This window comes from Girardinichthys multiradiatus, chromosome 13 (genome assembly GCF_021462225.1).
Source record: "Girardinichthys multiradiatus isolate DD_20200921_A chromosome 13, DD_fGirMul_XY1, whole genome shotgun sequence".
NCBI classification, from domain to species: Eukaryota; Metazoa; Chordata; class Actinopteri; order Cyprinodontiformes; family Goodeidae; genus Girardinichthys; species Girardinichthys multiradiatus.
The window spans coordinates 22,783,057-22,807,325 of NC_061806.1; the positions used below are offsets into that span (position 1 = coordinate 22,783,057).

At 41.0% G+C, this 24,269-nt stretch overlaps 1 protein-coding gene across 4 annotated transcripts in view; it reads left to right on the forward strand.

The window, feature by feature from the left end:
* The window catches only part of LOC124879274, a 103,321-nt gene extending 87,007 nt beyond the window's left edge, over positions 1–16,314 (forward strand). For 3 of the 4 annotated variants that reach the window (XM_047383732.1, XM_047383734.1, XM_047383735.1), the window contains 3 exons: positions 688–783; positions 13,797–13,892; positions 14,257–16,314. In XM_047383732.1, the coding sequence (XP_047239688.1) occupies positions 688–783; positions 13,797–13,892; positions 14,257–15,860 (1,796 nt within the window). In that variant the 3' untranslated portion in view covers positions 15,861–16,314. The remainder of the gene's footprint in view (positions 1–687; positions 784–13,796; positions 13,893–14,256) is intronic. The other variant, XM_047383733.1, reaches the window with a different exon arrangement.
* The last annotated feature ends 7,955 nt before the right edge of the window (positions 16,315–24,269 follow it).

The following is a 24,269-nucleotide window of genomic DNA, read 5'->3' on the forward strand; positions in this document are numbered from 1 at the left end:
TGAGTTGTGTATCTCTGCAGCTTCTCCAGAATTAGCATGGATGTCTTGGTTGGTTTTCTGATAAATGTTCTTCTTTCCCAGCCTTTCAGTTTAGGTGGATGGCCACACCATGGTTGTTTTACAGTTGTGTGCTCTTTCTATGTCTTTAAGATGGATTGAACGGTGCTCAGTGATATGTTCAACGCTTGAGATTTTTTTTTATACCCTAACACTGCTTTAAACTTATGGACTTTCTCCTTACTCTATTCCTTGGTGTTCATGATGCTTTTTTTCACTAATGTTCTCTGAGAAAAACTGGATTTATACTGAGATTAAGTTACACACAGAAGGGCTGTGCTCACTAATTAGTTTACTTCTGAAAACAGTTGTTTGCACTTAATTTCTGATTAGAAATATTTGAATAAAGGAAATGAATACAAATACATACCACACTTTTATATGTTTGATTGTAAAAACATTTGAAAAAATTTGTTTTGTTTTGTTTAGGGAATAGGAATACTTTTGCAGGCCACAAAGCTGCTAAAGAAAACCTTGTACTTGTTTTGTCAGACTCAAAGCTTAAACTTAAATCTTAAACATCTATAACATTTAAGATGACCAAAAATTACAGTTTTTTTATAAGCATTTCAGTCTTGTTTTGTTGCTAATTTATTTTTAACTTCTGTAATTTCACTCTTCTTTCTGTAGCATTAGAAATTGTGAAAAACATCACAAATGAAGATAAACAAACCTTTTACCTCCCTACCACCGCGGGCCATCAGAAGAGTGAGTTTCACCAGAACGGTTAGTGTCATGGTCCATTCTGTACTGGTATTTCCTCTCATTAACCAACTAAAGTGACCAGATACGTTTTAAGGATATTGATGGAGAAAAAGATGCTTTACCACCTTCTTTGTCAATTATCGTCACAGCACTCCACTTTACATCTGCTTTTAGTTTTTGGTTTTTTTTGTCTCTGCTGGTCCTGCTATATGTGTGCTTTACTTATGCTCAAGGTAAAGTTATGTCAGAGCAGGATGCATAAACAAGTTGTATCTCTTTTGTTCTGGTACCTCTTTCAAATTTAAGTCAAATATAAGGTAGATTTATCCTTTTCCTCCAGTGATGTTTCAAATGATTTCTGTAGTAAACAAATTCATTTTGAATGATTTCTTAAAATGACGAAGCTGCTTCAGAATTCAGCCCCTATAAATGATGAGAATTTCAACATACAGAGGTCAGTAAACTTGACTGGAAGCAGATGAAACCTGACATTTACGGTGGCCGGGGGGTGCAAAACACTTTTACAAGTACCGAAACAAATTTACATTTCAGAAAACAAATTTACATTTCAGAAAACAAATTTACATTTCAGAAAACAAATTTACATTTCAGAAAACAAATTTACATTTCAGAAAATCAACCGGTAAAGGAATGTACCAACGCCGAGGCTGACCCGGAAGTCAGCCTCAGGGCTGCATCCTTCGAAGGCCGTATTCGTTGGCCGATTACGTTACAGCGCGGTGACGAAGGCTGTCCCAATTCATGAATCATTTCAAGCAAATGCTGCCGACAAATGTGTCCTTATTTTGCCCGATTTGAAGGATGCGTTGTGAATATCCTTCGTGGCCCATCATTTCCCATCATTCATTGCGGGTCGAAGCGGATTGGTCAAGCAGGGGAAGCCATGGCGGACCATAGCAACAAAAGCTGTGAGTAAATTGTGGAAAATTACACTTTTTGTGACACAAATTAAGTTCTACAATGTTTTTAGTGCGGGAATATAACTATGTAGACGTGAAATATCTGCTTGATTTATCTAGACATCGCTTAATTTCAAATGTGCTCCAACGTGTTCTGAGTTTTCCGTTCCCGGCGTAGTAACCGGCTCGCCTCGCCAGCCCTACCGGCGGTGAGGTGAGCTAGCCCGGTAGAGATCTGACCGGACTATCGGCACTAAGCTCCCGCTGGCAGTCATCACAGTGAACGTTTAACACAAGTGATTTCTAACAGTTTATGTTATTATTTTAATTGTTACTTAAAATCGATTTAACATTTCAGGTGATATTAAGGTTAACCAGAATAAATGGTCAGTTTTATGTAATCCAACTGTATCGCTGGAGAGTGTGATTGAGAATAAATAAGCTTTTCAATATGAATTTTTAATGAAGAAATGTGCTATATGTTTTAAAAGTTTATTTATAATTCAGTTAGCATTATAATTTCTGATTCCAGGTACAATCCAGAGACAATCATGTTCATGTAAAAAAGTTGTTTGATTTAACTAGCCAATAAACAAAGAGATAGCAACTTTATGGCTAATGTATGATGACATATTATTATATTATATTATATTTTATATATATAAAAACAACAACTTTCAATTTTAAGATACATGGGAATTATAAAGTATTCGATCCCCTCTGGCTGTTCGTAGATAATTATATAATACTGCAGTGTTTTTGGTGTATTAGTATCTACTTGCTTCGATCACTTAAAATATCCAGAAGCATGCCTTAAAAATAATGTGTTTTTCCATCTCCATTCTTCCCTTTTCTAGACCAGACCCCTTTAGTGCAGGATCAACCTGAGTGTCCCAGTCCTGAAACGTTTCTTCAACCAGGAGGACACCAGGCCAGATTTTCGGCTGAGCAGGGAGTCTCTGGCTTAATCTTTTGCACCAGGATAGGCAACACGGATGGGTGCTACTATTGAGACCTTGGTTTTTCTTTTCTTGGTGGCAAGTGGCACATCCTACAGAGTGGTCCGCAGAGTGTTTGGGATGCCTCGCTCTACTGTCCATCGCATCGTCCACAGAGTTACAGAGGAGATCGTGGCTATTCGTCACCAGGTCATCTACCTTCTAAAGACCCCTGAGGACTTAAGGCAGTGTCCCGTGAGTTTGCAGGGCTGGCACGCCACAGAGCTTTTCTTAAAGTTGTGGGTGCAATTGACGGCTGCCATATCCGCTTCAGGTGTCCAAGCGGCCCTGATGGTCAGTGCTACAGGAACAGGAAACTCTTCCCTTCTATAATCCTGCTGGCAGTTTCTGAGAGCCATTTTATTGACACGTACGTGGGCTGGCCTGGGTCAGTGCATGACTCTAGGGTGCTCCGCCACAGCCCACTGTACAGTTTATCCTCCTCCAGGGCATTTTATCCTTGCTGATGGAGGGTACCCATGCCTCCAATATCCACTCCCCCTCATCACTCCCTACAAGAGGACAAGACAAGGTGTGGGAGCCCAGCGCTTTAACAGCCATCATTCCAAAAACACGCTCTATAATAGAGCGTGTTTTTGGAACGATGAAGACCAGATTCAGGGCCATCTTCCTGCAAGCGCTGGAGGTGCATGACACCTTTGTACCTCACGTAAGTCTTGACCTAGATCCATTTTATATATACATTATACATAATATATACACATACAGGGGTTGGACAATGAAACTGAAACACCTGTCATTTTAGTGTGGGAGGTTTCATGGCTAAATTGGACCAGCCTGGTAGCCAGTCTTCATTGATTGCACATTGCACCAGTAAGAGCAGAGTGTGAAGGTTCAATTAGCAGGGTAAGAGCACAGTTTTGCTCAAAATATTGAAATGCACACAACATTATGGGTGACATACCAGAGTTCAAAAGAGGACAAATTGTTGGTGCACGTCTTGCTGGCGCATCTGTGACCAAGACAGCAAGTCTTTGTGATGTATCAAGAGCCACGGTATCCAGGGTAATGTCAGCATACCACCAAGAAGGACGAACCACATCCAACAGGATTAACTGTGGACGCAAGAAGAAGCTGTCTGAAAGGGATGTTCGGGTGCTAACCCGGATTGTATCCAAAAAACATAAAACCACGGCCACCCAAATCACGGCAGAATTAAATGTGCACCTCAACTCTCCTGTTTCCACCAGAACTGTCCGTCAGAAGCTCCACAGGGTCAATATACACGGCCGGGCTGCTATAGCCAAACCTTTGGTCACTCATGCCAATGCCAAACGTCGGTTTCAATGGTGCAAGGAGCGCAAATCTTGGGCTGTGGACAATGTGAAACATGTATTGTTCTCTGATGAGTCCACCTTTACTGTTTTCCCCACATCCGGGAGAGTTACGGTGTGGAGAAGCCCCACAGAAGCGTACCACCCAGACTGTTGCATGCCCAGAGTGAAGCATGGAGGTGGATCAGTGATGGTTTGGGCTGCCATATCATGGCATTCCCTTGGTCCAATACTTGTGCTAGATGGGCTGCCAAGGACTACCGAACCATTCTTGAGGACCATGTGCATCCAATGGTTCAAACATTGTATCCTGAAGGCGGTGCCGTGTATCAGGATGACAATGCACCAATACACACAGCAAGACTGGTGAAAGATTGGTTTGATGAACATGAAAGTGAAGTTGAACATCTCCCCTGGCCTGCACAGTCACCAGATCTAAATATTATTGAGCCACTTTGGGGTGTTTTGGAGGAGCGAGTCAGGAAACGTTTTCCTCCACCAGTATCACGTAGTGACCTGGCCATTATCCTGCAAGAAGAATGGCTTAAAATCCCTCTGACCACTGTGCAGGACTTGTATATGTCATTCCCAAGACGAATTGATGCTGTATTGGCTGCAAAAGGAGGTCCTACACCATACTAATAAATTATTGTGGTCTAAAACCAGGTGTTTCAGTTTCATTGTCCAACCCCTGTATATGCACCCTTTTAAATTGTTTTCAGGTCATAACAGCATGAGCCATCCTCCACAACATCTGCCTTGGTGCTGGGATGTCATGGCCCCAGAGGATGACCCAGAGGAGGCTGTAGAAGAGGATGAGGGTGAGGTCGGGATTGAGGCAGTCAGCGTTGCTCTCTGGCAGGACCAGCTTTCAGCTGAGGTGTCTGCCCTGGAGGAGGTACCACCAGAACATGACTACTGTGTCAGCCAAGTATAATATTATAGATGTGATTCATTTTTGAGGGGTATAACTAATTGTAATATTTTGTGAACACAATTTTCTAATTCTGCATTTTTCCGATGACCTCTTAGTGATGTGGCAGCCGTCAATTCAGCCAGCCCTTTAAACCCACTTGATGGACGATGACGTGGACAGCGGAAAGAGGCATCACAAACATCTGCAGACCACCTGTGTGATGCTTCGCTCACCATCCAGAAAGACAGACCACAGGTCTCAGTTGCAGAGTCCCATCCATGTCTCTGACCTTGTGAAAGATTTAGCCACATCGCCAGAGACTTTCTGTTCAGAAAGACATCTGCCTCTTTGTTCTGTTGAAGAGTCGTTCCAGGAACTGGTCACTCAGGGTGATCCTGCTGTCGCCATTGTAAATACGTGTACATAGTTTTATTTTATGCCTTTTGTTTCTTGTAATCTTGATCTGTTTTAATGTTTTCTTCCCTCATTCTGTTTAAAGTGCTGTTTGTATTTTTCATAATAAATTCTGTTTATAACATTAAATGAAGTTGATGTATTGTTAGATCAAATGTAAATAACTAGTGACAAAAACAATTTTGAAATTTATTAGAACACCTTAAAACTTTAAGAAACAATCTGAACAAACCTTAATATTTCTTATGTAGCACCTTATTTTGGTGCCATTCTTTGGAAAACAGTCCGTCCATTCTCTGTGACCTCTTCTCCTCTGCTTCTCTCTGTGCCCTCATGTCCTCCCTGATCAACTCCATCATCTCTGTCCCTCTTTCTTTTCTGACCCCTTCCTGCTGGCTCACTGTCTTCCTTCTCCGTCTGGTTGCCCACCGCTCCGCTTGGCCCTGGAGTGTCCTCAGGGATGGAGGAAATCAGGACAGGAGGTGTTGTGGAAGACCTCTGACCCAACACCTCATCCATAAGGACAAACCAGGGCCAAGTAGCAGCAGTGGGCTTTTCACTGACTCCCTCTCCTGACCCTGGATACTTGCAATCCTAAAGTTAGATGGAATAAAAAAAAAAAGAGTTGACTAAACAGAGAAACCAACAAGACTTTTAGAAATATTTTTTTATTTGTGTGTGACATGAGAACTTATGAACATACTTTATATTCTTTTTTTTTTTTTTTCAAATTGTCCCACATTGTTTTGGCCTGCAAAGGGGATGACCTTCCCCTGTTGGTCCATCTTCTCCAGAATTGAAAGAAGTATGTTAATCACTGGATGGATATTTATGAAAGTTAGAAAGATAGGAGTTATTAAAACTGGACAGAAACTGACTGCAAAGAATGTTGTTATTGTACCTCCAAGCCACGGTGGCTGAGTTTTTAGCTCCAGTAAAAAGGTGGTGGTTCTCATCCCTGAGCTTAATAAACTGACCCGTCTGCTGCTTTGTACCTAAACAAAAATATATATATATGAAAGTACCAAAAACCATCTTGCTTAATATCAGAACAAAAATAAAGCCTTTTTTAAATTTCACATTTGTCTTAATTTGAAGAAAATATTAAAATATTTCTATGCAAATGCCTAAAACAAGCTCTTTCAAACTTTTAACTTCTTCACTGAGATTCACTTACATTTGGAGGTGTATTCCTCGTCGGGTTTACCTGGAATCAGAAATTATAATGCTAACTGAATTATAAATAAACTTTTAAAACATATAGCATATTTCTTCATTAAAAATTCATATTGAAAAGCTTATTTATTCTCAATCACACTCTCCAGCGATACAGTTGGATTACATAAAACTGTCCATTTATTCTGGTTAACCTTAATATCACCTGAAATATTACATTGATTTTCAGTAACAATTAAAATAATAACATAAACTGTTAGAAATCACTTGTGTTAAACGTTCACTGTGATGACTGCCAGCGGGAGCTTATTGCCGATAGTCCGGTCAGATCTCTACCGGGCTAGCTCACCTCACCGCCGGTAGGGCTGGCGAGGCGAGCCGGTTACTACGCCGGGAACGGAAAACTCCGAACATGTTGGAGCACATTTGAAATTAAGCGATGTCTAGATAAATCAAGCAGATATTTCACGTCTACATAGTTATATTCCCGCACTAAAAACATTGTAGAACTTAATTTGTGTCACAGAAAGTGTAATTTTCCACAATTTACTCACAGCTTTTGTTGCTATGGTCCGCCATGGCTTCCCCTGCTTGACCAATCCGCTTCGACCCGCAATGAATGATGGGAAATGATGGGCCACGAAGGATACTCACAACGCATCCTTCAAATCGGGCAAAATAAGGACACATTTGTCGGCAGCATTTACTCGGAATGATTCATGAATTGGGACAGCCTTTGTCGCCGCGCTGTAACGTAATCGGTCTACAAATACGACCTTCGAAGGATGCAGCCCTGAGGCTGACTTCCGGGTCAGCCACGGCGTTGGTACATTCCTTTACCGGTTGATTTTCTGAAATGTAAATTTGTTTTCTGAAATGTAAATTTGTTTTCTGAAATGTAAATTTGTTTCACATCTTGTTAATTTGTTTTCTGAAATGTAAATTTGTTTTCTGAAATGTAAATTTGTTTCACATCTTGTTAATTTGTTTTTTGAAATGTAAATTTGTTTCACATCTTGTTAATTTGTTTTCTGAAATGTAAATTTGTTTTCTGAAATGTAAATTTGTTTCACATCTTGTTAATTTGTTTTCTGAAATGTAAATTTGTTTCGCATCTTGTAAAAGTGTTTTGCACCCCCCGGCCACCGTAGACATTGTTGTGCGCAAAGTTCCTGGACAGTCTGGAAAACTCTGGGTAAAAAATGGAATTTGACTGGGTGTTTCCCAAGTATCTCTGTGTATGGCAAAAGAATAATAACATGGGAAAATTTGTATATTCATATGGTTTTCTAATCCTTTGCTCAAATTTCCATCCATCCATAATCTGTTTACATCCATCCATTCAATTTTTATCTGTCTATCTTTCCATCATCCATCCTATCACTTTGTCCTCCATCTGTCCATCTGTTCAGCCTTCCATATATCCTTCCTTGCTTCCTTAAGGTTTTTGTTACACAGCGAGGACACTTTCCCTACACAGATGTAGATGCACCTCTTGGTCTGGGATAAAGAGCATTTCTTCCTTTATTGAATAAAAATAACAACGATGGTCGAAAATGAAAAAAAAAAAAAAAAACATTTTTATTCTGAAAATTTACCCCAAGATATTCTTGTTTATATTTTGCACAGCAGATGTAGTAATTGTACAACTAGATACAATTTTAACTTGAACTGCTTTTTGTCAGTTCTTTTGATTTGTTCTCAGTTTTGCTTACTATTGTAACCTTTCCTCCTGATTTATTTTAACTTTATTCTATTACATTCTTAAGAATCCAAACAGCTATTCTTTTTTATACCTTCCACAGAATTTATGTCTCTGTTTCCATTGTTGACTCCTAAAACTCATGTGTGTGGGTTTGTACTTGTTTTTGGTTGTTCTGGTTGTCCTTTGGCAGCATTTTGGCGCTTTTGAAAACTGCTGTGGAGAGGAGGCACAGGGTCAGAGGTCAGCTCTCTGTCTGCTATGCAGAGGCGCCGTCTCCCAGTCCGAGTTGGCACCAGTCGAGGTCAACGAAGTGAGTCTACGGACTCGAGAGGCCATCCATGCAGGGGAGGCGTGGGTCATTCGAGGGCTAGAGGAGCCTTCTGCAACCTGTATCCAAGAAGATGGTGGAAGTGGGATACAACCGAGAGGAATGGAAAGGAAGTCCATATATGGCTTGCAGTGTATCAACACACCAGCCACTTCCTCCTCCATTTGTGTATTAAATCTCTCCTCATATGCTAATCATGCTTATCTACTTGTATAAAAGCTTAGGACACTGAGTTGGAGCAGGACAGACCTGAACAGATTTGGGGGAAAGCAGAGAAGATTCAAAGTTTGTGAGGGGGTGCCCAAATGAAGAAGAAACCTTTTGGGGGGATTTAGCAGAGGCAAATAACGTGTTAACCCTTTCATATGATATTTTGATTCTTGTATCTGAGGGACTGACTGTGTGGACATGCCAGAAAGAGGTCAGCCTCAGCTGGCATGGGACATTGAGGAGAAACTTAGGTAGCAGGGGACTGCCTAGACACGTTACCTATTAGGAACTGTGAAAGAACCGAAGATTGGTGGGTTTAAGTCATGTCAGTGAGGGCCTGTCACTGGTGGAGCTGATATGGACTCATATTAGTATAAAGTAAAGTTTGCGCTTTTACTATTGAAGTAAGGATGTGTAGTGAGATTCTGGAGGGGAAGTCTGAAGTAAGCTTGTGCAAAGAATCTCTGAACTAAAATGTAGGTTGAACACTAACCATTATTAGTGGAAACTAATAGATCAGGAGTAGAACTGTGATTGTGGGGTCAACACAGGTAACGAATTACAAAATGTGCTCTGGAGGTCCTAACTGACCTTCAATTTCCTAGTTTCCTGGTCTAGCGAACTTGGTTGCCCTCTGGCATCTATTTCGAAGCTGATTCTTGGTGTGAAAACTAAGTAATTGGAATGATTGGACTCAAATCTGTCCACAGGAAACTGTTGAAGAAAACAAATCAAAGAAAATATGAATTATTTGGTAACAGTTTATAGACCTGTTAATTCCTGAAGGGGACCAAGGCAACAGAGAATTCACAAAAATGACTGAGCAGAAGGGGAGAACCTCTTCTGCACATGAACCGGGCCCTATGACCTTTGAAGCTCTCACTCTGAGCCGACCGAGCACTGTGCTCCCTCCTGCCCTCATTATGGGGATAGATTACCTGATAGATGTGTGCAGCTTGAACTGTGAATCAGGAATGTAATAGCTCCTAACATAAGTTATTATGGTTTATAATCGGGGACAACTTGGGGATACTATAATAAGAATTATTGCACCTCAGATGATAAAACTTGGTATTACAAATAGGAGTATTTCCCACAGAAGGGGAGGAAAAGAGGCTGCACAAACCCTAAAAGAAATTACACAGATAAGAACAGTCTGCCCTGCATGAAATATTGCTCAAATGCCACCATCTTTATTACTGGAAATCTTAATGCAGAAGCTAAGTATTCAAGAGAAACAGGAAAGAATGTGCTCTGAAGAGAGTGGTAAGAAAAGAGAGCCCACTTACTGTTCTGTGATGGATGGATTTGGGGAAAGTGGTTTCCCCCTTATAACCTGCTGAATGCAGCTGGGGGGGGGGGGGTGCGCTCTGCAAGCGGGTCTTCACATAAGTTATCCCACGGGGCAGTGATGAGGCCGAGACAGCTTACCCGTGATAAGGGAACAGAATGTGTTCTTGAGCTAACATGACAGATATGGGCAAAGACTGGCCCTCTCTAAGTGAGGCATGGCAGACAGAAACTTAACACAAAAGAGGAGGGGGACTGAACTCTGTAGGCCCCAGCAGAAAATGAGCCCTATGGGGGAAATGAGTGAGATGGATGAACCTGTCCTACTATTTTAGGTCACTGACCTTTTAACGAGGCGAACTACCTCAAAGAGATGGACAGCCCTTTGAACACTGCCATGGAAGTGGAAGCTTTGAACATGAAATTAGAGGAGAGGAAACCAGTGGATGCTGGTGCATCTACAACTGTTACCTCTGTTACAGGGTCGAATAGGGTGAAGGAAAAGCTCAAGGAAACCTGAGAGCTTCAAACTGAGCCAGATACAGCTGTATACGGTTACTGGAGTGGAGATTTGGGATCAGGTCCTTGTGGATCCTGATATGTGACCAAAGATTTTGACTGAGACATCCCTGTTAGGGGAAATTGATTCATCACATTTGCATGGTGTGTCCTACCTACACTGCAGAATGGAGTGAAACCAGTCGTGTCAGAACCCTTTGTGGGATTGAGAACCTTACGCCATGCTTAAATTTTCATGGGAGGGAGTTGTGAATCCCAAATGTGAAAAATTAAAAGAAGCAACCCCTATCAGCTTCCCTGTTGGAGGTTTCAATGCTGAAGCTATTATCATTCACAAGAATTAAAGAAATCTATGCAGGGTCACCCCGGGCCAAGCTCTTCAATCCCCTCCTGGCACCAGTCAAGGCCAACAAAAGGGAGTCTACGGATGTGAGAGGCCATCCATATGGGGGAGTCGTAGGTCATTCAAGGGCTAGAGCAGCATTCTACAACCTGTATCCAAGAAGAAGGTGGAAGTGAGATAAAGCCGAGGGGAGTGGAAAGGAACTCCAGTTATGCCTCTCAGTGTAACAAGACCCCAGGGCCTTTTAGAATTAACTGATTAACCCCAGTGCTCACTGGTTAAATTTGACTCTGAGGTGAACCCGAGGGTCAAATAGCGTCCAAGACAGTAGGGTTATTTCATATGATTAAAGGTTTTCAGATTTTGTCATGTTGCAATCACAAACCTTAGTGTATTTATTTGGGATTTTAATGTCACGGACCAATGCAAGGTTGTAGATAATTGTGAAGTTGAACTTTAATGAATTTAAGTAGTTTTTGAAATATTTTACAAATTCAATTTCTCTGCTGCAATTATAGCTGTAAGATTTTTTGAATGTGTCTCATGTAATGGAAATTCTTTTATTAAGTGTTCCAAAGTGTATGATCTTTAGGTTACCTCACTCCTCAGAACATGTGTGTTAGAGGAGGAAGCTGTAAAAGCCATTATCAGAGGTTTAATGGTTAAACCCATCATTTAGGGTGATGCCTCAGGAAGAGCCGATGGTCTGTTCCTAGATTACTTTGTTACCTCTGACCCGAGAAGGGTCTAGGCCATAAAACAGAGACTCTTTGAAGTTGAGATAACACTGTCATGTTTGAATGACTGTCATTGAGCAAGTTAGTGAAGCAGAGCCCCGATCAACATTTACACACAGTATTTATACCAAACGCTGAAATGCCTTTGAATGAAACTTATAAAGAGAAAGCCCGGTTTTGCTCTTTATATGAGTAAATTTCTCTCCCACTTATCAATTATTTAAATGCCCTTTGAATCATCTGCTGAACAGAAAAGTGTAATCCTAATTAAGTACCAATATTAAATGCACTTTGAAAGGCACAGTCAAGCTGCTTGTGGCAGGCTTGGCAATTTGCTTAACCTTTTCCTTAAATGTTTGTCCTTTTCCATCTAAAAGTGTTTCTGCCACAGCTTCCATGCACTCTTTTATCTTTTCCCAGTCAGTGAAAGGCTTTTTGTGTTTTCCTAAAATCCACAGAACTCACAGTGAACACTCGTATGCTTGCTGTTGTGCTGTAAGACACTGTTATCAGTCATGTAGCTCACTCATCAGTTCATTTATTCTCCTTGTCCTACTGTCAGACCCAGGCGGATAGCTTTGATTGAAATTCATATATTTGGTTTCATAATGTCTCTTTTTAGAGTTCCACTCTTTATGAGCCTTATATTCAGAACATATAAGGCAAACTGACATTACACCCCTTGGAAGTTGAAAGGAAAGCATATGCTTCTGTCCATTAATCTTTAAATGTGTGATTTTCATCGTCAACTTTACGTATTTGTGTCAGTCATCTTCTTTTACCACTTATCTGTGCACCACTAAGTCATTGTAATGTCAGCAAGCATGCGCTCCCAAGCTAGTAACTTAGCAACCAATGTTCAAGGACGCCGCATAGCTTCTTCTTTGTCGTTTTCTGATGGTTGGCATACAGTGATGTGGTGCATTATTGCCACCAGCTGGCTTGGAGTGTGGACCAGAATGTCGCTGACCTACATAGCTGTCCATCGAGCCTGTTCAAAAGTCAGATGCGGCAGCCAGCAGGAATAAATATCTTTATTAAATACATAGTAAATGAGAAAATGATTTGCGGTCCGGACAAAACACTCCCTGGGTCCGAATTTAGACCGGAGTCCGGGTTTGGGGATGCCTGATCTAAACTATTGTTTCTGGTCATTGTCATGATGGAAGGTGAACATTTGCCCAAATCTGAAGTATTTTACAAACTCTAACAGATGTTCTGTGTTCAGCTTCATCTTTCATCCCAACAACTCAATCCAGGTTCTCTTTCCCCACTGCGGAGAAGCCTCCCCACAGCATGATGCTACCACCACCATGTTATACTATGTGCTGAAGGTTTCAGGGTGATGTGAAGTGTCTGTTTTCCACCACACAGAGCTCTTGGCATGAAGGTCAAAACATTTCCTCCTTTACTCCACGTTTGCTCTGCCCTCAATTTCAAACAGAACGTCTTGTTCTTCTTGCTATTCATCCACAAATGAGAAATGTATGGAGTGCACAACTAATAGTTGTATTGTCAGATTCCCTAACTGAACTGTGCACCTTTGTAGCTCCTCTAGGGTAACAATGGGCTCCCTGGCTACTTGTTTGATTAATGCTCTCTTTGCCCGAACAGTCAGTTCAGGTCACTGGTTTTAAACTTCACTGTTTGAGAGCTAGTGTCCTTTATCTTTTAGATGCACCTCTGCATCAACACAACTGAATCAAATAACTAGATCATTAACTCTTTGTAGTCGTGCTGAAGAGGCAATGCAGCCATTTCCTTCAGGTGTTGAACCAGGGACACGTCCAATGGGCTGGATTTTGACACCCCTGGGTTTGATTGGTTGGCAGTTATTCCGTACTTTTTTCTTTTTCAGATCATGATTTGAACAGTGCCAATTTTATTTGTTAAACATTCTTGAAAATTGCTTCTTTTTTCCCACTTAACATTGTACAACTACATCGTGTTGGTCTGTCACACAAAATACCCAATTAAAATCCATTGAAATGTAAGGTTATGAGATGACAAATGTAAAAAAGTTTAATAGATACAAAGTTGTTTTCAAGGCACTCTATAAACACCACAAACTGCACATAAGTTTTATAAAGCTGTGTTCAATGAACCTGACTGTTACACCATTCGGTACAAATGCTAACTCTGTAGCACTTCTTTTAACTTTGCATTTTATTCCTGTTGCACAGGGCAGCAGACTGCAGACCTGCAGAGCATACAAGACTGTCTTCCTACAGAGACCCTGTCAGCTCAAGCACCAGAGAAAAACCAGAAGAGTGAAACGGGTAAGATTAACTGGACGACTTTCGTCTATATATGTTCTTTCTCTCTGGTAAAAACTGATCTTTTTCAGTCTATAGCTTCACATTATTAACAATCAGGGTATATACATATGTAATTGAATAGTTTATAAACTGCATCTACAGGTTGACATATTTCATTGTATCTGATGCACTTCACTTTAATCATTGTAAATGTGAACATCTTAGCAGAATGATCAGTTTACACTTATTGCAACAAGGATAGATCATATAAAATAATTATAATAAAGTTATACAAGGATTTAAATTATAACATGGGAAAAATTCTTTCCTCTCTTCCATTATCTTACGTTAACTGATTTGTTGTCTTGTATGCTTTTTTTAAAAGCTGGTCAGAATCCAGAAAAATCCCATGCTAAAGAGGCATCTCTGACTGAAGGTTCAAATGTTGTCGGAAGTGGAAGAACCTCAATGATGGACGTGAACTCTTCTTCAACAAAAACTGACCATGTGGTCTTTCCAGACGCAATTGTTGGTGCAAATGTTTCCCACTTAGAACCTTGCAGTACCCCAGCTCAGCAGCAAGAAGTCAAAAAAGCCATCAGTCAGCTCAAACAAAACCCATGTCCTATGGAAGTGACATCTTCTAACCCAAAAGTGTATCCAGTTGTTCCTTTGAGCTCTACTCCTGGAGTTGATCTCCATCAAGAGCCCTGCAGTAGTTCCCTACAGTCACACTACAAATCGCCTGTCTCTCAGCTTGAAGAAACCATTAGCCCACTGGATTTGAATGCTTCTTACTCAAAGGCTAATCCTGTTGTTCCTTTGGGTTCTCTAAAACCCAGTCAGGAGACTTGTGGTGGCCCTCCTCTGCAGCCAGAATTCAAACCGGCAGTCTCTCGGCTCAGACGAAACTCAAGCTCTGCTGATGTGAACTCCTCTAACTCAGTAGCTGATCTGGTTTCTTCATGCTCAGTAAATCCCAGTCAGCAGACCTGCAGTATTTCTACACAGCATTCACAGTTTACACTAGCTGTACCTCAGCTTCAAAGCTCTGATCTGGCACAGGTGTCGGAATCGATATCTAATGCCAGTCCCAACTTGAATGAGTCCAGAAGAGACAAGCTCCCTCCAACTAAGGCGAGACCAGCTGATGTGTTGATGGAAACCTTGTTCACAACAAGCAGCTCACTGAAAGACCTCATGCCAGCCAAATGTATACCAGTGCCAACGACACATGAGACTGGATCCAGCTTCCAGTCAGCTTTAGTGTCTTCTTCAGTTAACCCTGTGAAAGGTGAACGCTCTTCGTCTTTGAAGGCTCTGGCTCCACCAGACTGGAAATTAGTTTCAAACCTAATCTCTGTGTTAAAACAAAATAATTATAGTCGGTCAGCTTCAAATAATGCTGAAAGTAGAGACTCTATGAAGGTCAGCTGTCCACTTGGTGAACCTAAAGACAGTGCTTCAGTTCCCACTGCTGACGTCAGCGACCCACAGCGGTTACAAATTAATGTTCCTCAGGAAGTCTGTAGAATTGTAAGAAACCCAGAACCCAATGAGACTGGAATCGGTCAACTGCCCATTGACACCATCATAACTGCCAGGTCAAACCACAGTAAGCAGACCTGTAAGGGACAGACTCGCACTGATGTGAACAATCACCACCTGGTCAGTTTCCTCTCTGATCCAACACCAAGCCCGACTGACTACATGGCAGCTTCAGGAGGCGGCAACCCATACACCCAAGCTCCTTATCTCCCAAGTGGACATTTAGGCTCTGATCTAACACAGGGCCACTTTCCCCTCAGTACCGTAAGCATTTATCAGGAGTGTATCTATCCAAGCCAGATTTACCCAGAACAGGCAGTGAACCCCGTCAGCCTGCATTCATTTGGATACAGTTTAACTGCACAGATGCCTCCAGTTTGGGGGAACATGGAGAGGCAGCAGTACTACTCCATGATGAGGAGGCCACAAAGTGACCCGTAACTTTGTCCATTTCTGTCCATAATATTTTGTTTACATGCTGACCGATCTTTCTCAGCTAAATTGTTTTTCTTTCTTTTTTTTACTATACCACAAGCAGCGTTCTGTATAAAGAGAATCTGATTTCACATTGTGGAGTCAGTGTTGGTTGTGTTGTTTAAACATGTACATGTTTATTTTCTAACCTGTGTCAGAGGCCACATGGTCGCGTGTTCTAGTTTAATATGTTTAAGTGAGCACATTATGAAGAGTTTTTCCAACTTGAAAATAGCAGTAAGCTACTGTAGTTAATTTTTTTTGCTGCATTTTTATATTGATGTTTTTTATTTTTTTTATAAACAAATGTGCAAATGTCTGGTTAGATACTCAATATGTTTTATTTATTGAACAAAATGTGTTTGTGAGACGTTGAAAACTGTGATCAATAGGGAAAATAAAATATTATGAAAATGCTAAATATTGGAAACTAATGGTTTCACACCCTAGTCAGCTAATTAACTCAAAACACCTGCAATGGTTTCCTGAGCCTTAACGGTATCTCGTCTGGGTCAGTGGGCTACACAATTTTGGAGAAGACTGCTCACTGGACAAATGTCCAGAAGACGGTCAGTGAGACCTCCACAAGGAAGATGGGGCGCAAAAGGCCATTGCTAAGAAGCTGATTGTTTACAGAAGGCTGTATCCAAGTGCATCCATAGAACGTTGAGTGGAAGGAAAAAGTGTGGTAAGATAAGGTGCACCAGCAACCCCAGCCTTGAGAGGACCGTCAAGCAAAATCCATTCAAGAAGATGACCCAGCTGGAGCAAGACAGACCGGAATGGAACAGAAAATTGAAGTTGTTCTATAATTTGATCGAGAACGACGGAGAGCAGGTCGGAGTGGTCGCGAATGTGGAACCGTTCTCATTAATTAACAAAATAAATAGTCATTTTCTACTGCTTATTCCATAGTGGGTCGCGGGGAAGCTGGTGCCTATCTCCAGCAGTCTATGGGTGAGAGGCAGGGCACACCCTGGACAGGTCGCCAGTCCATTGCAGGGCAACACACAAACAACCATGCACACACTCATTCATACACCTAAGGGCAATTTAGAGAAACCAATTAACCTAACAGGCATGTCTTTGGACTGTGAGAGGAAGCCGGAGTACCCAGTGAGAACCCACGCATGCACGGGGAGAACATGCAAACTCGATGCAGAAAGACCCCCCCGGACGGCAATCGAACCCAGAACCTTCTTGCTGCAAGGCAAGAGGTTTTTATAGGTTGCCTTAGCCAAGTGTGTTAAAACAGCGCCCTTGGGGCTCGTGCTGAGCTACTAAAATTAACCTAGCCCATATACCAAGAGCCAGTTGTAATATTAGGGAATGAGCAGCCGTGAACAAAAGTGACCGTCGAAGGTGTGGATGACTGCGGTGGGCTACTCAGTTGCCTGGACCTCCAGTTGAAGAAGGGCGAGACTTTTGCATGAAGGCTTTCAGAGGCTAGACGAGTAATTTCCCGACACCAGCTTAAACAGAACTTTCAGTAAGCCTGTTAGGCAAGAACCTTCAGGTTTAGGGAAGTCCGGACCCGTTGGATGGAGAGCTGGTTTGAGCAATACCCCTAAGGAAAGGGAAGTAAGTGGGAGGGGTTAGCTCATCGGACAACGAATATATATATATATATATATATATATGTATGTATGTATATATGTGTGTATATATGTGTGTATTATATATATACAGTACAGACCAAACGTTTGGACACACCTCATTCAGAGTTGTCTTTATTTTCATGACTATGAATATTGTAGCTTCACACTGAAGGCATCAAAACTATGAATTAACACATGGAATTATATACTGAACAAAAAAGTGTGAAACAAGAAGACCATCTGCCGTCTCATCAGAAACATGCCCAGGCGTTGTAGGGAGGTCATACAGGCACATGGAGGCCACACACAATACTGAGCCTCATTTTGACTTGTTTTAAGGACATTACATCAAAGTTGGATCAGCCTGTAGTGTGTTTTTCCACTTTAATTTGGGTGTGACTCCAAATCTAGGCCTCCATTGGTTAATAAATTTGATTTCCATTGATGATTTCTGTGTGATTTTGTTGTCAGCACACTTTGTACAAAATAAAGTATTCAATGAAAATATTTCATTCATTCAGATCTAGGATGTGTTATTTGAGTGTTCCCTTTATTTTTTTTTGAGAAGTGTATATACATATAAGTGTGAAACAACTGAAAATATGTCTTATATTCTAGGTTCTTCAAAGTAGCCACCATTTGCTTTGATTACTGCTCTGCACACTCTTGGCATTCTGTTGATGAGCTTCAAGAGGTAGTCACCTGAAATGGTTTTCACTTAAGTAAAACCAAGTAACGAAACCAAGTAAAGAAAGTGGCCATCATTATTTTAAGAAATGAAGGTCAGTCAATCCGAACAATTGGGAAAACTTTGAAAGTGTCCCCAAGTGCAGTCGCAAAAACCATCAAGCGTTACAAAGAAACTGGCTCACATGCGGACCGCCCCAGGAAAGGAAGACCAAGAGTCACCTCTACTGCGGATGATAAGTTCATCCGAGTCACCAGCCTCAGAAATCGCAGGTTAACAGCAGCTCAGATTAGAGAACAGGTCAATGCCACACAGAGTTCTAGCAGCAGACACATCTCTAGAACAACTGTTAAGAGGAGACTGGTTATTTTCACTGTTTGACTATTTGGATTGTTGTGGTAGGTTAAAACTTTGTTCAGTAGGATTAAAAGTGTTACTTTTGTTTTTACCAGATGTGAAAGTGAATTTGGTATAAATTGTTCTGGAAACAAGTTAACAATGATTCTGAGCAGCATGCAAGGCCTGTCCAGGAATGTATTTAGATGAGGGAAATTCTTGGCCTGAGAGAGTATGGTGCTGATAATGCCAAGAGTCCCATGTTGAACTTTGTCTGGCCTAAAATGGAAAAAACCACTTTCCATTTCAGCTTTGGAATGATGGGGGTGATAAGAGTAATGAGATTGTTATGGTACAACTGGTTTTGATATCTGGCAGCTGTCTGGCAGCTATTCCTGTGTTCCTGTAACCACTGGTTTAGAGTCCAGTTTTGTGGTTGGTCAAGGGTTTCACATACACACCAATGATACGACATTGTGTTTATTAAAGAATATTTTGTGACACTGCCTTCTCCCACATTGTAAAATATATAAATGTTCAAAGCTTTTTCACACCTTTTGTATGCTACATAATTCCACAGTTTTGATGCTTTTGGTCAGAATCTACAATTTAAATCGCCATGAAAATAAAGAGACCTATTTAGTGAGAAAGTGTATCTAAACTTTTTGACCGGTAGTGTATGTTTACTGAATATTTAGGTGACCTCCACAAGGCCCAGCAGGCTCAGCAGATACAATAACAATAGAGCAATAAAGCTGGTCTATGAACAAGACGTCTCACTTTAACACAAACTTTGAGTGCATGTGTGTGTGTGTGTGTGTGTGTGTGTGTATTTTGAGTGGGTAGAGAAGCCACAAATTGTGCTCAAGTAAAAGTAGTTTTACTTCAAAATAAAGTAGAAGTTAAAAGCACAATGCAGTAAAACTACACAGAAGTATATTTTTTCAAAAAGTTACTCATAAATGACACTTCTGCCCTGCTTCAGCTCTGTGTCTTCTTTTTGGAGCCTCTTCTTGCATATCTTCCAAATTCTGAGTTATGGATTTGGTCAGCTGGTCTCTCAATGCAATTGATCAAATTTTCTCGAGGAGAAGACAGGGTGAAGGAGAGCCCAACTTGTCCAGACGGGACGTTTTTCTCTGGATACACAATGGACTCCTGGCAGAAGTGGAGGATTGTGTGTCTGTCGATAATGTCAGTCGAGGATGTGGAAGATGTGTATATAATTGGATGTTTGATATCAGGATTTCTGCTTTTTGTAGTCAGCGGTTACCTGGCATATTGAGAAATTCGGAGAATGTCAGCAGCTGTTCTGGCAATTATGAGGCTACCTGGCATGTATGATGGGATCTTCAGGGCGATCAGCACTCAGACTGAGATGTTACGTGAGTTGAATCGCAGACTGGATGTGATCCTTACACAGGATCGCAGGCAGGTTGCGGTTCCTGGACTCAGGGGTGAAATGGGATAAATCTTGGAGAAAGTTGTTTGCTCGGATCTGGCGAAAGACCAGGAATTTGGCTGTTTGGATTTGCCTTTGAGAAGCACCAGCGAGAATCTCAAGGCTGATGGAAAATTAAGAGTCAGCCTAACCCAAATAATTGTTGTTTTTCTGAATCTGGCTCCCCTGCACGGCCTTGATGGCTGGCTATCTTCAACTTCTCCTGGAAGTTATGTAAACATGACGCTCTGCTCCCTCTGCCCCCTCCCTTCCCTGAGGACACCTGTGGACCTGCTCAGAACTTTGTGGCCAGTTGATGAACATTCCAACGTACCATCAAGGACAATGGCCTCTGGGACAGAGCTTCATGGACTTACTTGCACACACTCACTTGCACACACACACATGCTCAAGATAAACATATGCACCCCCTCACACCACCTTCACCGTTCCCAGCATGATGTTGTTTTGTAAACTTGTTGCTTCTTTGTGCTGAGGTTTTTTGCAATCTCAAACTGTATCCTGCTAAGGATAAAGTGTGAAATATGATTTTTTTCCCCTCTACTTTCCTAATGTGGCCTCTTTTCTCATCTAGCAAGGGCAGCTTCCTGTGAGTGGGCAGCAAAGCCTCGGTGACCCGTCTCCCCCTTGTCTTGTGTCATGATGTATGTTTGGATGGGTTGTACTGGAATTCTAAATTCCCCTCGGGGATCAATAAAGTATCTTTGAATTGAATTGAATTGAACTAGTTACCACCCATCTCTGGTGTTGTGAAATATGGACATATGTATGTATACACACGTTTATGCTAATTTAAAGTATAACATATCCGGGGCTCTCCTTGTCCTCCGTGGCCTAAACGGGGGGTTAATAATTCTATAATCTATATTATAACCAGAATTAGTATTTCATAATTTTACTGTAAAGGTTTGGAGAAATACAATATAATGTAGATGACCATCTAATATAATCTGAATAGATTGTGTTGTCACCTCTCTTGGTTTTGGAGAAATAAATTCCTGAAAGTGGGACAAATGCATATAATGGTTGAGCATTTTGAGGTATTTTGACAAGATACTTCTCCAAAACTGTACAGTAAAATATTAAATATTTATTCTTTTACATAAAACATAAATGTGAAAGTTGTAAAAATGTAGTTAATATAAATGTTCTGTAGGTTACTTTTCTGTTTTCCTCTTATTTTCTCAACCGTTGCCAGGATCGGGTCCTTTCTGCTCCATTACCGTAATGCACCTTGTATGCGCGACGCTAATCTTTAAGAGAGAGCTGGTGTCGGCTGGCGTGACCGCGTATTTCCGACTGTCGGCTCACTTGACCGCAGTTTTCTTCTGTAGAGTTGATGTCTCCTCACTGAAGCGACGCTGCAAGCCCTGCAGTTTGAGCGGAAGTTCAGAGGTGTATGGAGGTAAATTTGTCTCAATATTATTCAATCAAACAAAAAACTAATCTCAATCAAAAAAATAAATTGTGGTCAAAACTTTTGGAATATTAAATTAAAAAAAACTAATCTCAATCAAAAAATATTAAGTTGTGATCAAAACTTTCAGAGTTGTAACGATTATTTTTTTTAAATGGAATATTTTATTTTGGGGAGAAAAAAATTTTGTTTGATGAAACTTTTTTTGATTAAAATGACTCATTTTTTTCTCACGAAGAGAAAAAAGTTATTTGCAAAACATAAACTTTTATTTGATCATCTCAAAAATCTTTGGTTACGAGTCTCGCTCTTTTGGTTTTGACGCTCTCTGTTTTTGGTTGAACTCAAAGAATTTTGAGTCCTGGAAACATGAACATCCTGGGCGGGGCCTAAAGACGAACGATGTAAGACGTTTCCCTATTGGTTAGCGCTGACTAAAGCAGCAGACTCTGATCCCCAGTATCTCTGAACTTCTGCTCGAACTGCAGGGCTTGCAGCGTCGCTTCAGTGAGGAGACATCAACTCTACAGAAGAAAACTGCGGTTAAGTGAACCGACAGTCAGAAATACGCGGTCACGCCAGCCGACACTAGCTGTCTCTTAAAGATTAGCTTCGCGCATACAAGGTGCATTGCGGTAATGGAGCAGAAAGGACGGCAATCCTGGCAACGGTTGAGAAAATAAGAGGAAAACAGAAAAGTAACCTACCGAACATTTATATTAATTACATTTTTACAACTTTCACATTCATGTTTTAAGTAAAAGAATAAATATTTAATATTTTACTGTACAGTTTTGGAGAAATATCTTGTCAAAATACCTCAAAATGCTTAACCAGCATATGCTTTTGTCCCATTTTCAAGAATTTATTTATCCAAAACCAAGAGAGGTGACAACACAATCTCTTCAGATTATATCAGAGGGTCATCTATATTATAACCAGAATTAGTATTTCATAATTTCATTGTAGGTTTCTGGACAAATACACAACTACTTCAACAAAGTACCACAAACGCTTCCTTTTGGTGAGGTCGATGAGGTCCTGGGAAGTGGTCTGGACAGCTTAAAGTGCAAGAGTATCCAGATCTCCTCTGACCTCTCCTGGACCGGAAACGCCCCTCGCCTGTTGAAGAAGGTACAACAACAGCTCTTCTTCATCTCCTCAGCTGCTTACAGATGTCTGCAGGGCCACGGTGGAAAGCACTCTGTGTCTCAGCATGACAGTGTGGTGAGGGAACTGCACAGGAGAGGAAGGAAGTATCACTGGTGTTGAGGACAGCACACAGGATTATGGGATGCCATCTGCCCGACAGGGATTTTGTTTTATACTACACTTGGGGTAGTTGTGTATTTGTCCAGAAACCTACAATGAAATTATGAAATACTAATTCTGGTTATAATATAGATGACCCTCTAATATAATCTGAAGAGATTGTGTTGTCACCTCTCATGGTTTTGGAGAAATAAATTCTTGAAAATGGGACAAAAGCATATGCTGGTTAAGCATTTTGAGGTATTTTGACAAGATATTTCTCCAAAACTGTACAGTAAAATATTAAATATTTATTCTTTTACTTAAAACATGAATGTGAAAGTTGTAAAAATGTAATTAATATAAATGTTCTGTAGGTTACTTTTCTGTTTTCCTCTTATTTTCTCAACCGTTGCCAGGATTGCCGTCCTTTCTGCTCCATTACCGTAATGCGCCTTGTATGCCCGACGCCAATCTTTAAAAGAGCTGGTGTCGGCTGGCGTGACCGCGTATTTCTGACTGTCGGCTCACTTAACCGCAGTTTTCTTCTGTAGAGTTGATGTCTCCTCACTGAAGCGACGCTGCAAGCCCTGCAGTTCGAGCAGAAGTTCAGAGATACTGGGGATCAGAGTCTGCTGCTTTAGTCAGCGCTAACCAATAGGGAAACGTCTTACATCGTTCGTCTTTAGGCCCCGCCCAGGATGTTCATGTTTCCAGAACTCAAAATTCTTTGAGTTCAACCAAAAACAGAGAGCGTCAAAACCAAAAACGCGAGACTCGTAACCAAAGATTTTTGACATGATCAAATAAAAGTTTATGTTTTGCAAATAACTTTTTTCTCTTCGTGAGAAGAAATGAGTCATTTTAATCAAAAAAAGTTTCATCAGACACATTGTTTTTCTCCCCAAAATAAAATATTCCATTTAAAAAAAAATAATCGTTACAACTCTGAAAGTTTTGATCACAACTTAATATTTTTTGATTTAGATTAGTTTTTTTGAGTGAATATTCCAAAAGTTTTGACCACAATTTATTTTTTTGATTGAGATAAAATTTTTTTAGATTGAGATTAGTTTTTTGTTTGATTGAATAATATTGAGATACATTTACCTCCATACCATGGGGGGTGTTGAATGGAGAAGAGGTCAGAGCCATTTGGGTCCCGATCTTATGAACTCCTTTCATGTTATCAGAATCCAGTAAAGCAAAAAGTGGGCTCAATGGGGAGATGGGAGAGTTCTGTGCAGACCGGGTCGGTTGGGGTGAGGGGGGTTTACCGGGGGTGTCGGTCTGGGTTTGGGGGGAGGGGCGTATAATGGGGGGGTCCACTTCTCCTGTGGATTTCGACGGGGGACATTTTGTGATGACCTCTCTTTCTCAGCCAACTGGCCGATTGTTTCTGCTGGAGCTGTTGGAGGCAGCGTTATCATTGTTGTTGATGCTCCATGTTCTCTGCTGAAGGTCGAAGCTGCTGGCAGATTATTTACTGAATAGAAGAGATTAGATGTGAGACCTCTGGCTCCCAGCTTGTTCAAACAGAAACCATCTTTCTTAAAGAGTTGTCTTTTTTCCCCAAAAATATTAAAGTTGTCGATGAAGTTCACAGGTGTGGTAGCACGTTTTT